At 50.4% G+C, this 14,813-nt stretch overlaps 1 protein-coding gene across 1 annotated transcript in view; it reads left to right on the top strand.

Annotated features, from left to right (window-relative positions):
* The window catches only part of LTBP2 (latent transforming growth factor beta binding protein 2), a gene marked incomplete at both ends in the record, with an annotated part of 59,672 nt that overhangs the window by 4,095 nt on the left and 40,764 nt on the right, over window positions 1–14,813 (top strand). Inside the window, one exon of the mRNA XM_010017594.1 lies at window positions 1,671–1,914. Within this exon, the coding sequence (XP_010015896.1) occupies window positions 1,671–1,914 (244 nt within the window). The remainder of the gene's footprint in view (window positions 1–1,670; window positions 1,915–14,813) is intronic.

Here is a 14,813-nt window from a genome sequence, read left to right as displayed (position 1 = left end):
GGTACAGCCTAACACAACCATGAACGTTGTTAGTGGGAGAGGTTGTGAGAACTGCTGTGGTCCCAGGTCCCAGCATCACAGCTGTGCAGTATTTCAGCACATGAAGCAGTTGTTTTCAATGGCAGGCTTCCTGGTCTCGTGGCATTTGTTAAAACAGGCATTTATTGCGAGATAATGGTGGGGACTGGCAGCCTATTTAAATCACAGCTGAGTTTTTATATTATAAATTACATCAACTTTTGGAGTGCCAGACTTCCCAGAGACATGGTTAATTCCTGCCTGACTAGGACCCTGTCTCTGTTCCAGAGTCTGCAGTGGTGGCTGATTTATTTTACTGGGGGATTTCATCAAAACCTCTGGCTTTAACCTATACAGCTCTACGTGACTTGGGTTCTCCCTTGTCTTGAGATCTCTCTCTCTTCCTGTTAACATGGTAATAACAGTCAAATGGAGCATTCCGGCCAACATATCCCTGATCTAGTTAGGAAAAGCTGATGGCGGTCCAGTTTAGGGTGAGGGAAGGGTTCTGGTGGTGATACTGCTGTGAAAGGACCTCAGAGTCTGCACAAGGACTTCCTTTGCTTGCTGTCAGGAGCATGGCACGTGAGGCGAGAGCTCTGTGTGTTTGTTGTCTAGAAGCACTGCTTCTCACAGGCGTGCTTGGATCTCATGGGGATGGAGAGCGCAGCTAGAGAGGGAGGAATGTGCTAGGAAAACCCAGCAGCTGTGTGCAAATATGGTGGGATGTCGGATGCACGTTCAGCCTCCCTGGGGGTGTCCTGAGGAAGGGGTCCTCAGCAGAAGTGGTGGCTGCATGTTTAAACCCATCCACCTTGTGTGTCAAACAAGGTTTCATTACCCTTTGGCCAGCTGTCCCTTTCCTTCTTTGAAGGATGACACTGTTTTCAGTGCCTTTTCTATTAGTCTTGCTTGGAGCAGCGAGCCTGGTCCTACCTGAGAAGGCTGTGGTTTCCTGGCTCTTACTGTCTGGGCTATAAACCAAGTTTGGCATCTTCCCAGTTTTCTGACTTTCCCAGTTTTCTGACTTGGGAAGTGTTAGGGTCTAGCATATAATTAATAGCACTTTCCTCCCGGGGTGCAAATAGAAGCTGGTGTTCTGTAATTAGGAACACACACAGGCTCAGAGAGTGATTTGGGCATGAAGTTAATGAACTGTAAGTCCCCATAGCTGTGGAGGAATTTGAGAGCAGTGACCCTAAAATCAGCTGTGGAGGGAGGGCTGGAAAGCTCTGGAGGGGACAGGCCATGGTGGGGAGGAGGATCATGCAAATCAGACCCCAGAACAGAGTAAAGGTAACACGCAATCCCTTGCTTTGGGATTGAGGTTCTATTTCTGCCAAGAGTGCTATAGGCAATGCTGGAGGCCGTACATGCCCTAGAGACCATGCTGCTTATTTATGAGCTTTCTGAAATCAGTATTATTGGAGAAGAGCTCTGCAGAGACCAATGAAGAGAAGTGGGAACAGAAAAAAGTCTCTGATGGAGGTGACCTTGTGTTAGGGACCCATGGCAGCAGTAAGACCGAGACTTTGAAGGTCATCTGCCTGCAGAGAAGAGACAGAACCGCCCTTGTTGTGCTACCCCAAATGGGTGCCACCACCATGGGGCTGAGCCCCATGTCCACTAACTGCCTTTCTGTGTCTCCTCAGCTGTCTGCGACCCGCCGTGCCAGAACAAGGGCTCCTGCAGCCGGCCCCAGGTCTGTACGTGTCGCTCAGGCTTTCAGGGCTCCCGGTGTGAAGAAGTCGTTCCCGAGCAGGAGTACCACCCACCTGGTGCCACTCCTGCCTTCCAGCCCCCTGCGAGCTCCCTCCGGAGGAGGACCAGCACGGCAGGGCGGGATACATCCCTACAAGGGGCTCAGGAACCCGTCCCACGGCACGTCCCAGCTGTGTAAGTGAAACCTAGTTCCTGGCAGGATGCTCCTCCAAACCCACAGACAGATAACGCCATGCGCAGTCAGGCCACAGCCTCTGCTTCGTGAGACCAGGCACCTTGGCTCCTGGGGGAGGCTCCTCCCCAGCCTGTGGGAGCTGATGTAAGGGGATTGGGTCTTGCTGTCCCTCCAAGGGACTTGGTTTGTCTCCAGCACTGTGTCACAGTCTCCAGGCACATGCAGGAATGGGACAGGCAAGTAATGGTTCCATGCGGAAGGAGAACTGTGAAGTTCAGCAGTTTTCCCATGTCCAGTTGGTGAAGAGCCTTTGTGGTAGCAGCAAGGTGGATTGAGGAGTAGGGGTTAAATCTCTTTCCCAAGAGGATGTGTTTAGAGCAATAGTAGTACCTACAGAAGAGTACATAGATCTGAGGTGCTACTAATCTATGCCATTGAGTGCTGGTATAAACAAAGTGATGATACTCAGAGATGTCTCCTGGTAGGCTCTAGGTCTAGTTACTGAGCCGTTTTATCCATATTTCTGTGCCACCTTGCTGTACCCAGGCAGGTGCCTGTTTATTTGGTACAAAAACAAAGATGCAGCTGTTGGAGATCACAGAGGTCCATGCAGGAGGTCCGAGGTGTGTATTAAGCTCAGGATGACAGCTATGGCATTGTCCGATCATTTGGGTGAGGAAGAGCTTATGTCTTCAGCCCACCTGACTCAGGTCGGTGCTGAGGTGCTCTTGTACCCAAGCTGCAACTCTTCCACACTTTGCGTTTTGTGAAGTCCTGCTGGAGCTGTGAGTTTTCTGCTGAAGAAGGCAGTAAAGGTGGGAAAGATGCCTTTCCCTGACAAGCACTGCTGCTAGGCTGCAGCTCAGTGGAGATGAAGAGGTGGGAATGGTGCCTGCTGCTATACAACAGGCACATGGTGTTTGGTTTTGGCTTTGTTTTGGTTGGTTGGTTTTTGTTTTGGTTTTGGTTTTTTTCTGAATCATTTCTGCTGTTCTGTAAGGGTCCATGGACATGGGAGCAAAGTGTTAGAATGCACCACCCCTAAAAGCCCTTGTCTTTCTTGCTTCTGCTTTCTCAGTTGCTGGGCCAGGAGGACTGGTTTTGTTGGTAGCCACCACAGAAGAGAATTTACATGTGTCTTCCAGCAGAAGTCCCTTAGTCATAGTCAAGAAAACATTACAGCAAATTACAGGTGTCTAACCAGGAGGTAACTTCCATTTCTCCTTCTCTTCTCTGAGCTGTTTTGACTTTCTCCATCAATGCCACTTAGAGCAGCTCAAGGAGAGAGTAATTTGGCCTTTGTTTTGCTGTATTCCTGAAGTTGATTTTAACATGCCTCTTGCACCTAACGTAGCTGTTGCCTTTCTGTTTCTTCAGAAGCAGAGGCAATTCATGGGCTGGAGACATTTCTAGGCACTTAGTTTCAGCCATGTACAATTTTGGAGGGGCTCAAATGGCTGATGGGGAATTGACTGACACCAAGTAGTTCACTGAAGCTGGCATACCTCGGTGCCCAAGTGAAAGATTATCTGATGGGAACCAAATTCAGTCAAGGCAGAGGTGATGCTGGTGGGAAGAGATGGCCAGGCCCCTGTCATCAGTGCCCTGAGAGGGGCTTGGTGCCCGAACAAGCACGCAGCCCTAGCACATGCCTGCAATCCCGGCCATTGCTGACGAGCTTCCCCGCAGTGGTGACCTCCTCCTACCCCTGTGTGCCGCAGTGTGTGGAGGGGCTGCAGGGGACAGAGAGCAGTGCCCTTGTAGATAGAGCACCTGTTGAAGGCTTTCCCAGTAAGGAACATGACCTCAGGCTCTGCACAGAGGACAAGGGGCTGTGCCTGCACTGGCAGAGCATTCCTGTCCACACAGTCAGACGCGGCGTCTAGCAGTCACTGAGCTGGGATTGCTGAATGCCCAGCTGCCTGCTGTACCTTAAATCCTCTGGCGCTGTCCCAGGGAAATAGGACTCCATCAAGGACCATGCCATGCCTTTCCTCCTTCCCTTCCTATGGAGGCCATAGGACATTGCCTTATCACACACTTCAGCGAGAGCATTTGACATCCATCCTTTGTGATGGCCTCAGGTAGGACCCTGGGACACATCCACTACTGGCTGCCTTCTGGACCCATCCTCAAGGATTTGTCGAGGCTGCTGTGCATGTCTTAGAGAAATCCAAGAGGGATTTCTCACTGCACCTCTGGGTACTGTGCCTCAAGCTGCTGCTTTTCCTGCCTGGGCATTGTGTAGCAGCCCTGCTTTGCAGGATGCTGGGGGGCTGCCTGTGCCCTGGCACTGGTCACCATTGAAATGCCTCACTGCAGCCCCTGGGTGTTTTCCCATACAATTCAGTTGCTTGGGTTTTGTCTGTGGCCCATATAACATGTTGCGTGCAACTAGCATGCCATAAAAGCATTGCTGCTGTTAAATGAGTTATTGCCCAAATATTTCTGAGTGGCCCCTTCAGCCTGCCAACTTCTGGGCTTGCTGTGGAGCCTGTAAGAGTGAGCATCTGCAGCCAAAGAGCACTCCTGCTGTTACTGCGCCTAGCCTTGCCCTCCCACTCTTGCCCCTGCAGTGGCATTACTCTTCATCTGGCCTCTGGGTAAGCTGGCTCAGTTCAATAAACCAGCAAAAAAACCCCCAGCAAATTAAGGATAATTTTCTGCCACTTCAATGAGCTAAAACTGGCTCATTGAAAAATCATGGGGACCAGAAGAATTGGGCAGAATTGCAAGGCTAGCAGTGGAGGAAAGGAGACGGGTAGACTCGCCTTTGTGGGAAGCTACATATTAGATGGGTCATTTGTCTCATGAAACCATGCTTTTAGACTTAGCTGAACTTGGACCCTGCTTCTTGTAGTTACAGCATAGAATCATAGAATCACAGAATGGTTTGGGTTGGGAAGGACCTTAAGATCTTCTCATTTCAGCCCCCCTGCCATGGGCAGGGACACCTCACACTAGACTATGTCACTTAAGGCACTGTCCAACCTGGCCTATTATCTATCTAACATCATCTCTTTCTGTGCCACCACTAAAGTAACTTTCTGTGCTTTTGCACCAGGCTTTCTCCAAACAGTTGGGCTGTAGCAGCAAAAACAAGAAGCATATTGGCCTTCCCAGAGCTAGGTAGATCTTACTCATATGTGCAAGTATGAGAATAGATTATTGGGCACTGCAAACTCGGGGTCACCTTCACTGGAGTTCAATTCAGTGTCAAGTCTGAAGGGAACAGCTGTGGTTTTCCAGTCCTTAGTCTCTAGGATAAGGATGGGTAGTTCTGATCTGACACTGACTTTCTCTAGTCAGTCCACCATGATCCCACAGCAGCTGGCTTGCTTTATCATTTGTTGATAAGGAAGAGTTAAAAGAAGCTCTTGGGTGGCTTGGTGGATGGACGACACTGGTGGTTCCAGGTCAGTTGTTGTGAGAAGACTATGAGACCAGTCCCCAACCTCCTTGCACATTCACATGGCTAACAAGGAAGAATTGCGCAAGACTGGGAGCTTGTAGACCTCTAAGCTTTATCTTGCTGCACCAAGGCAGGAAATGAATCCTCACATGAATAATTTTTTTTTCTCCTTTTTTTTATTTGTGTGTATATTGGCTTTATGTGTGTTTGTATGGAGCTAGCAATCAGAAGCTCTAAGGCAGTAGAACAGTGCTGTATTAGAAGCCATATGAAAATGAAACAAAAGCTTAAACCACGACAAAAAACCATGAATCCTCCCCAGAGACCTGCTCTCTAAGCAGAGATGGGGTTGATTTTGTTTCAGTGTGTTCTGAAGTTAGGCTTCGGAAAGAGTTAGGAGAGCCTCCTGGATTATTCAGGAACTGCCTGGACCAGAATATTCCCCGCTTGCCTGAGCGGTAGGTCTGCTTTAAAATGATTTTCTCAGCTAGTTGAACTTGCTGCTTTCGATGACTGCCCCTTCACTGTGGAGAGTAGCCTGGTCTGGAGGTAGGAAGTCTTTTGGAGTCTGGAGGATCCTATAAAGTCTTGGTGAAGAGCATGACCGGGCAGCTGCCTGTTTCCATGGCCCTGTTTCTGGTACATATGCTCAGGCTCTCCAGAGCTCACTTACACCTGGAAGCAGAAACAGTGATGCTTTCTGTATCTTCCCTGCTGGGAGAGCCCAGGAAGCATGACTGATAGCAGAAGATAGGTGACTGTCAGTCTTCTGCCCTCAGCCTTGGTGAGAAGTAGCAGCTCCTTGACAGCAGGGTTGTACTTGTCATACACAATTGGTTGTACTGGTTGAGGGGCTTTGCACCTGGCGGATGCGAAGGTTAGAAAATGGATCTGTGGACATTCCTAATGTAGCTGTAATAGATCCATTTGCAGATGTGGGCATCAGCCAGAATGTTGTGCTGAGCACAGGTGTCAGTGCTGCAGTGTTACACATAGCCATCAGTGCTATCTGGAGAGCTACTGGGAAGGAGTTACTGCGTCCTTGGCTTGCCTTTACAGTGCCCGTTTTCTATTCCTGGAACTAAAGAAGAAGGCATTCCCAGCCGTACCTGAGGACAGCATTGCCCAGGGGAAGACATGGCCAGAAGGGCATCTCTGGGTTTACTTTGCTGACAGCAGAGCTGGTGATGCTCAGACTTATCCCTTGAATACAGGCTAATGAGTACCACTTCCCAAGTTGCTTCAGCAGGCCATGGTTCAGTGGAGGTTTAGAGTTGGGTGTCTGAGGGAGCCTGTGGGGACTTGTTAGCTGCTGCAGAAGCCGGAGGCCCTGCACTGTGCTGTTTGGAACAGGGAGTGCTCTGGAGAGTAAAATCCTGGGGGTGTTAGAGGCCCTCCCGGCATGGACTAGCTGCAAATCCTCCCTCCTCTTGATCTCAGCCTGAATCTCGGCCTGGAGAAGCAAAGCCCCAGTGATGATTGTGCGGGTGGAGCTGCACCTCGATCCAGAAGCCAAGCTAAATGGAAACAGCTTTGTTTTCCTAAGGCTGGAGTATCAGCAGAATTCCTGTTTATTTAGCAGGGAGTGGGGAGGGTTTGTGCCTCTGCCCCTCACTGTCAGGATGGGCAGCCACTGCCTCTGACTCCAGGCAGCGTGCGAGGAGGGTCCTGCCACTGCCACCCGACACGGGTCCCCCTGCAGGAGTGCCACATATACATCTGTAACTGGCATCGAGGCAAGGGAGCCGTGCTGCCCAGATGGGATGTGTGTCCTGGGAAGCAAGGCATCCTTCTTCTTCACAGAAAAGAAGAGATAACTAGGACCTGCAGAGCATTTTCCCATCAACCCAGGCAAGGTAAAAGGACATAACTGTTGTATAAGGTGCTGAGACACTGTGCAGACAGTTTAATGCAGCTAAGCGCTTCAGGACAGGGAGCTTCCTCTGAGAGGGCTCTGTTTAGGCAAGGCAGTTGCTGGGAGTTGCCTGGTGTTTTCAGGATGGAAAAGGAAGAGGCTGAGTTGTGACATGTCTGCCCCATTGACTCCTGATCTTCAGCACCCTAGAGGAGACATCTCCTCCCTTCCTGATGAGAGGAAGGGCTATATACAGCCCTTGAGGAGTTGTGGCAAGCACTCCTGGCCTGGAGATACCAGGAACCTCATGCCAGCAGGGAGGCTCTGTCAAAATCTCTATTGTCTCTCCTGGAAGCTAAGGATGAGAACAGCAGGGAGGAAGCAGAAAGCAGGATCTTGGGTGTGTGGCAGAGGTTGCTGGATGAAGAGAGTGTATTTGCCCCCTTTTGAAAATGGGCTGAAGCCAGCTTCCATTCTGGTGGCAGTCATACATCTAGAATGGTCCTTTGCAGAGGAGAGTGGAGCCCATGGGTGAACGTAAAGGTCTCCACCCTGAGGTGGCCACCAAAAACATGACATTGAGAACTGTGGCTTGGCAAAATCAGCTTGATCAGTTTGTCACGGACGACTAGCAGATAAAATGAAAGTTCATTGTGAGATCACTTGATTTTTAAACATGCTGCTCCAAAGAGACAGATTTGTCTTAATTGTTAAAGCAGGATCTGGAGCCTTCTGTCTTGCCAGCTTTGAACTTTTCCATATTTATGAGAAAAGGGGGAGTTTTTTTCTGCCTTACTTGGGTTACTGCTGAGTGTCCAGGACTATTTGTCCAGGGTACGTATAGTACTAGGAGGAGGTCTATACTAGCCACATACCTACTGAACGCACCTCCTGTTCTTCTGCTCAATTATGACTGTTGCTCACTTTACATTTATGAAGGTTACAATTTATTTTTACCCAAATAGCAGAGAAAATAAAAGCTGACCCTGGCTGAGGAGAACCCTCCAGTGTCAGTGCATTCCCATGGCAGGGGCTGTGGCAGGTTTCCTACTTTGCTCAGGATGGAACCAGCCCAGAAAATCCATAGTGTGGTGACACTGAATTCCTGGGATAAACCACTGGTGCCACAGCCTTGCCTATGCCACTGTGGCATCTTTATGCTTATTACTTGAATGGCACATTTCCCTGGTGCAGGTAAGCCCTAATTGCAGCACTAAGGTGCTTACCTTTGGCAATACAGTTTTCACAAGGTGGCCAAGCATTTGCGTTCCTTGATCCAGAGCCAGCTTTCAGTAGATATCTGAGCCCTTGTTAAAAAATTGAAGCTAAAAATCTGGTGCCAGGCCATGTGAGAATAAGTGAGAAGAGATTCCACTCAGGGCAATGAGATCTCCATAAGCTCCAGATCCCAGCCCCTCTCCTGCTTTGACATAGTTGAACGCCCTTGGCAAGCTGGCTGGGAAACCTAAAGGAGAAACTCAAGCTACGCAAGAGGAGCGTAAATGTCATTTTTCTTACATAAAAATACTTCTATTTTTAAATTACATGATAGACCTTCTCTAGCCTGGCACCAGATACAGTTGCTCTACTTTCTAGTGTTTTAAAGCTGTCAGCACCATTCTGGTTTATGTGTTTTATGTATTTACTTTTTAGGGGGTTGCATACACTTCAGAGCAGCAAGAGGATAGCTGGCTTTTCAGGCTCCTTTTAAATTCCAAATATGGTCTTTACATTAGGCCTGGTTCTCCTGCACCTCCTTGGGAGCCATTCCTATAGCTCAATTCACCTTCTAGCATTTGGGAGAAAAAGTTCAAATGCGCTTTTCCTTCTAACTGAAAGAAAAATGCTACTGTTGGCTTAGTGTGATACTACATGCAAGAGAGCAGGGTGCAGGGCAATTGCATTGCACATGTGGTAGGTTAGGTAGTACAGAAAATCCAGTTTATAGTCTATTTTATATACTATACATGTATCATTTGGGACATTTATGACAATACAGTTTATATAGCAGTTGTATAAAAAAGAATGATGTTAGAAGAGTGCTAAGGCCACATGATCAAATGCTGGAGAGTTTTTCCCTAATGCCTGAATTAGGATTGTCATCCAGCTTGCTTTCAGCTCCCTTGTGCATATGGATTATGCTGCAGTTTCTCATACCTGACTCTATGCTGCCTTATTTGGTTTAAGCTGGTACTTGAGCAAAATCAAAGCTGTTCTCTCTGGTTCTGAGTGTTTTCCATATATCACCAAGTGCTGGCAACACAAAAGGGGTGAGTTGAAGCTGGTTTGAAACAGTTGAAATGGAGATGCAGAAGTCTCCATATAAGACATGCTTGTTCTCCTCTCCTTTCTTCAGAAGCATCCTGAGAAATGCTGCCGTGAGTCCTTGGTGCTGGGTGGGATTGGTACCCAGCTCCCTGCACCACCTCATTTTTGTCTCACTTGCATGGAGACTCTCTTCAGGGACATGAAGAAACTAAGAAGGAATTAAGAAGAGATTCAGGCTGGAAAAATATTATCTGTTACAGCCAAAGGAAAATAATCCTCCATGGGAGGAAGAAATCTGGAAGAAGGAGAGGCTGAGATTTTGCAGAGTAGGAATGAATAGCAAATTAGGCACCAGAGAGTAATATGCAGTGAAGCTGCACACGAGAGACTGGCAGTGCTTAGGACCTTCGAGGCAAAAGACCTGAGCCTTGTGGGTTTTTTTCCTGTGCACCCTGAGGTCTTGCACTGAGTCAAGGTATTCTTTATTGCCAGAAAAGATCTTGACAAATTGGAAGGAATTCCGAGAACTACAAAAGGAGGGAGGGAGGGAGCTGAGGGGAATGGTTAACAGACCCACATCTGCAAAACTGAGCCAAACGCTGGCCTTGAAGGATGGGGAGCATACTTGGAGTCTGAGGCTATCTGGAGGGGGCAGACAGGGTGTATTAGGTTGCCTGTAGCCTTGGCAGGGTGGCCATGCTAATTTTTCAGCTATGAGGCTTTCTACAACAGCAAAGTGCCAAACTCTCCCAGGGATGTAATGACAGGTGATAATGACACTGGAGCTTTGCCTTCTCCAGTACTTTGGAGCTGCATTGCTGAGGAGCTGGAGCCCAGGTGCTGCCAAGGCAGGCGCAGCCTTTCTGCCTGCTCTGGACCCCTTCCCACCAGGGATGCTGTGAAACCTGCTTCTCCCTTCTGGTCCTTGGCATGGATATTGAAGATCATGTGGGAGAGATGTGAGAGCAGATTTCATGGTCATGGTACTCCTGGAGCAGTGGCTTTGCTATCAGGCATCATGCATATGTGGCCAGGAGCACTCCTGGTCGCTACCCAGGCTCTGGTCTTCTGGCTAGTGAGCAACTGGAGGGATGGAGCCAGTGCAGAACAGTAGAGAATAGAAATCACCGCGATGCTCATTGATCCTCAGCAGGGCTGAGACTTTGAGAGTGGGCAGAAAAATGTCACATCCCAAAACAGCTCTCATGGCTTGAGTGTGGGTGAGGGAATCCTATGTGTGGCTGGAGATGGAGAGATGTGAGGAGACCTAGCTACATCAAGCTAATAGATTCAAAGGGCAAGTCCTGCTGGGTGTTCAACAATGCTTTTAGCTTAAGATATGTCTTAGATCCACAGTGTTCCCAGGGTGAGTGGGAGACTTCCCAGCACCTCCTGCTGTAGATGAAAAGCCTCCCCTTCTCCAGAAGAGAGGACAATACACATCTCTTCTCCACCCTGTTGCTCTCATGCCAGCTGTGTGTGTCGGCAGCCACAAGCTCTTCACCCCATTCGCGCGCCTGGGATGAGAGGCTTGCCTGCCCTCTCAATGTCGTATGTAAAGCGAGGGGCAGGCAGCTGGCTCTCCCCACTCCCCAGGGTGCATGTGGGTGTGAGGATGAATGGGCTGAAGTGTTTTTTCAGGGCTTTGAAGTTGTCAGCCTGGTGGAGGGAGTGTTTCTAGTCAACAAGATGGAGATGAAACTCTAAGAGTGCTTGTTTTCTCCCTGCTGTATGGGGTAGACGAGTGACCTCCCTGCAGCTGGCAGGGGGGTTTTCGGTGGCTGATGCCTCTGCAGCAGGTTTCATTAGACAGGGACTGGGTCCTCAGCTCACAGTTGTGTCTTGTGGAGGCAGAGGGCTCTTTGGGTTGGAGAGCTTGGTGTGCTTGTGGGCACAAGGGCAGGTTGATGTGCTGTCCTCATCTCTTGTATGCCTTTGCCCCAAATACACGTCCTTCCCCTGCCACGCAGGGGCTGCTGCTCACTGTGCTGGGGAGCACAGGGAGGAGGAGAGGGGCAGAGGAGGCACTGCCATGGCTGGTGGTGGTGGCTGAACCTTCTGTGGGATGGTCACGTTGCCTGGTGGACAGCCCAGCTCTCCAACTGTGCCAGCATCTTATGCCTGGTTTTGCAACGAGGCAAAAGCTGTGGCTGTGGGTTGATACTTGCAGTAAGACGGTGGCATTGATAGAGACCATCATGTGTGGCAGCTGTTAAGACACATCTGGATGGGTCTCTTCTCACCAAGGCATGAGCGCAGCTGTATGGCTGTGTCTGGCAGCAGTGCTGTGGCTGTTTTTGCTGCTGAACGCCATCCCGTGCATGCAGGCAGGGGAGCTGACTGGAGCAGCGTTCTCACTGCTTCAGCCCAAAGGAGCTGTGCTGAGGAGAGGAGGGCCATGCAGCCACCCATCTTTCCTACCACTCACTGCACACACCACAGGCCAGGCTGGGTGGTTCTGCCAGGGGGGTGGAAGCTCGCCTGGCCTCCCTCTAAATCCCTGGTTTAGTCTATGGAGTGTGCAGAGTTTGGCCCAGATGTGGCGTTTGTAATTCAGTTGCCTGGCTTGGTTCCTCTGCTGGCTTCACTTGAATCTCGGAGGGGTTGTAGGCTGCATTTTGATTTTCCTGGGAGGCACCAGCCTGCATTTCAGCTCTGGAGACAGGCAGATTGCAAACAGCACTTCATCATGCTTGGCATTTGGAAATCACAGTTCTGGACAATTCATGGATCAGCACTAAGGTCTGATGGATCCAGCTGGGAGCACGATCTGCTGCTCCTGGTGACAGCCCAGTGTCATAGCCTTGCACAGGGCATGTTTCTGCAGCTTTGCTGGGCCAGGCAGGTGTTGTTCCCATGCTTGGAGAGCTGGACTTCTTCCAGAGAGTCAGTTGCTCACTCCCTAATACATGAAAGCAAAGAAGAGCACTCCCAGAGTGGCGGGTGGCATGAAGGGCATTTAATGTCAGCAAAGAGCTGTGTGGAGATGTGTGAGCAGTCACTTTGGCTAAGAAGCAAATTAGACCCCCAGAGACTGGTTAAAAAGAACCTGTTAGCTGTCTCTGTGTTTAGAGAGGGTCACTTACGCAGTGTCTTGTAACTCCTGAGCAGAGAAAAGTAGACTTCACAGCCCATCTCCTTCTCTGTCTTTGTTCTGATGCACTACACTGCAGGCTGGAGCCAGTTAGGGTGGCTCTACACCACCAGCACTGCGTTGGGGGCCAGAGGAGGGAAGATGCCAGGGTGGTGGTGGTGGAGGGACTGAGCTTGGTGGCATAGGGCAGACACCCTGTGACTTTACTGTCCCACAGACTTGCACTTCTGTTGTTGCAGTTTGTAGCACAAGAGAGCCAAAGAAACCTTGGCCAGCCATTGGCATGTGTGTCAGGCACAGCAGGGAGAAGTTACCACTGCAAGATGGCATAGGAGAGAGCCCAAAGCAAGAGCCGTGTGGGCTCTGTGACAGCCCTGTGCTAGCTGTGGCAAGAGAGCCCTGTCAGTCCAGCAGCATTGAGTGTGCATGTGGGGCAGGGAGCCTGACACGCTGCATTCACGCCTGTGCAGCCCCCCTTTGGCAGTGCTTTCTGTGCCCAAGGCAAAGGGTGTTGCCAGTGGCACCTCTGCCTTCAGGTGCTCCTCAGGTCTTGCAGGGAAGGAAGGATGTGGATGACTCCCTTCCTGCTTGCCCTGTGATCTGACTCTGTGAGCTGTGCCTGTAGCACTGTGAGGTGAACATACAAGGAGACACCTTGGAAGTTGAGCTCTGTTGTGGTAAGCAGTAGGGTTGCCACTCACCTTGATGTCCCCATGATGGTCCAGGTGTCTGGTGTCTCATCTGGCATGAGGTCTGGTTGCAAGTGAATTGGGCATGAAGGTACCCAGTGGTCATTCCTGTGGCCTTCGTGGTACACAGGTCCTACTTGGCTCAGCTCGGAAGGTCTCCTGCCTGGAAGAGGTAGGTGGCCCGTTCTGGGCAGGAGAACTTCCCTTGCCTTCCGCCAGACTTTGGGGAGCAGGGGCCTTTGGACTTTTTTGTCTCCCTGATTTGCATGGGGGGTACCAAGGCTAAAGGCAGCCACAGGAGGGACAGTGGGAAGCCTGAAGCAGGCACGTTTCAGAGCTATCTCTGCTGCTCATGGGGATGATAAACTGAGCCAGGAATTATGGTCATAATGTGGGTGGGCTTAAAGTCAGGTGCCTTGTATGGTGCGTTTTCCCCCCTCCTCCCTGAGTCCTAACAGAGCTGTCATCCTTGTCAGCATGTTTGTGAGCTAATTGATAATAAACTTGAGTGCTTTCTAAGCTATGCCTCTCCTGTGCTCCGGGGCCTGCAGACTGAGCCATGAATCCTGTCTGCCTGCTGAGGAACCTGTGCAGAGTCCAAGAAAGGGGAAGTTTCTGGTCTGTGGTCAATTTGCTGCTTCCAAGGCTGGCTGCTTCTCTCTCCCCTGTAGACACAGACGCTGGTGTTGAGGCTGCCCATTCTTCTGTGGTGCTTTAGTGGAAAATCAGCAACTGCCGAGCATTACAAAGGGGGAAGTGAATCACTGATTTTGGTCCCAGCGGCCCCGAGTGGGGAGGGCATCTAGCCAAAGGGACAGGCAGACGGACAAGACAGACACCGGGTGCATTGTTCTGCGTTTAAAAACTAGAGGAGAACCCGCCTGTTGTCCTGGCTGGTTATCAGGGGCTGAGCATGACTCAGCCCCTGTCCTGGCTGAGCCCTCTCCTTGGAGCTGTGCGAGCAGGCAGAGGGTGGAGGAGCTGGGGTGGCCTTACCCGTGCTGCAGCAGCTCCCCTCCGTGGGACCCTGGTCCCAGCCCCGCTGCCTCTCCGGGTGGCTGGAGGCAGCAGTTGCATCCCAGTCATCCTGCTGGTTATGTTTGGAGGAATGGAGCTTGTTGAGCTCAGGCCCTGAGATGGAGGTGGCTGGACCCTGGGAAGATGGTTTCTTTTCTGAGGGCCGCTCATTTCAGCTTTGTTTTGGCCAGTGCTGTCCCATTCTGTTGCTGCCCTCATGGGGATTAGTCCTTAGGTCTCCATGGTCTCTATCATCTCTTCCTCATGCTCAGCAGGGTGCAAATTTGTTTCCAGCTGCAAAAGTTACTTTCCAATTCTCATCTGACCAACCTTTCTTGCCTGGGGTTACTGCCCCTCCCTGCTGACCACACTGTCCAGGATTCACTGCCTCCCAGTGCCTTGGGCCATACACCCTGCTATGGTCATTCAGGCTTCGGCTGGGGAGAGGGTGAGGCAGGCTGGATGAAAACTCAGTAATACTCCTCTGGCACTTGGCTCTGCATTTCCTTCACACAAACACAAAAAAGACCGTTTCCCAGCTCACTGGTGATCTGGCCAAAGTC

The sequence above is a fragment of the Nestor notabilis genome, unplaced genomic scaffold, assembly GCF_000696875.1.
Source record: "Nestor notabilis isolate BGI_N333 unplaced genomic scaffold, ASM69687v1 scaffold4567, whole genome shotgun sequence".
Taxonomy (NCBI): Eukaryota; Metazoa; Chordata; class Aves; order Psittaciformes; family Psittacidae; genus Nestor; species Nestor notabilis.
The sequence above is the reverse complement of the archived record's forward strand: the minus strand, read 5'-3'. Positions and strand labels throughout refer to the sequence as shown.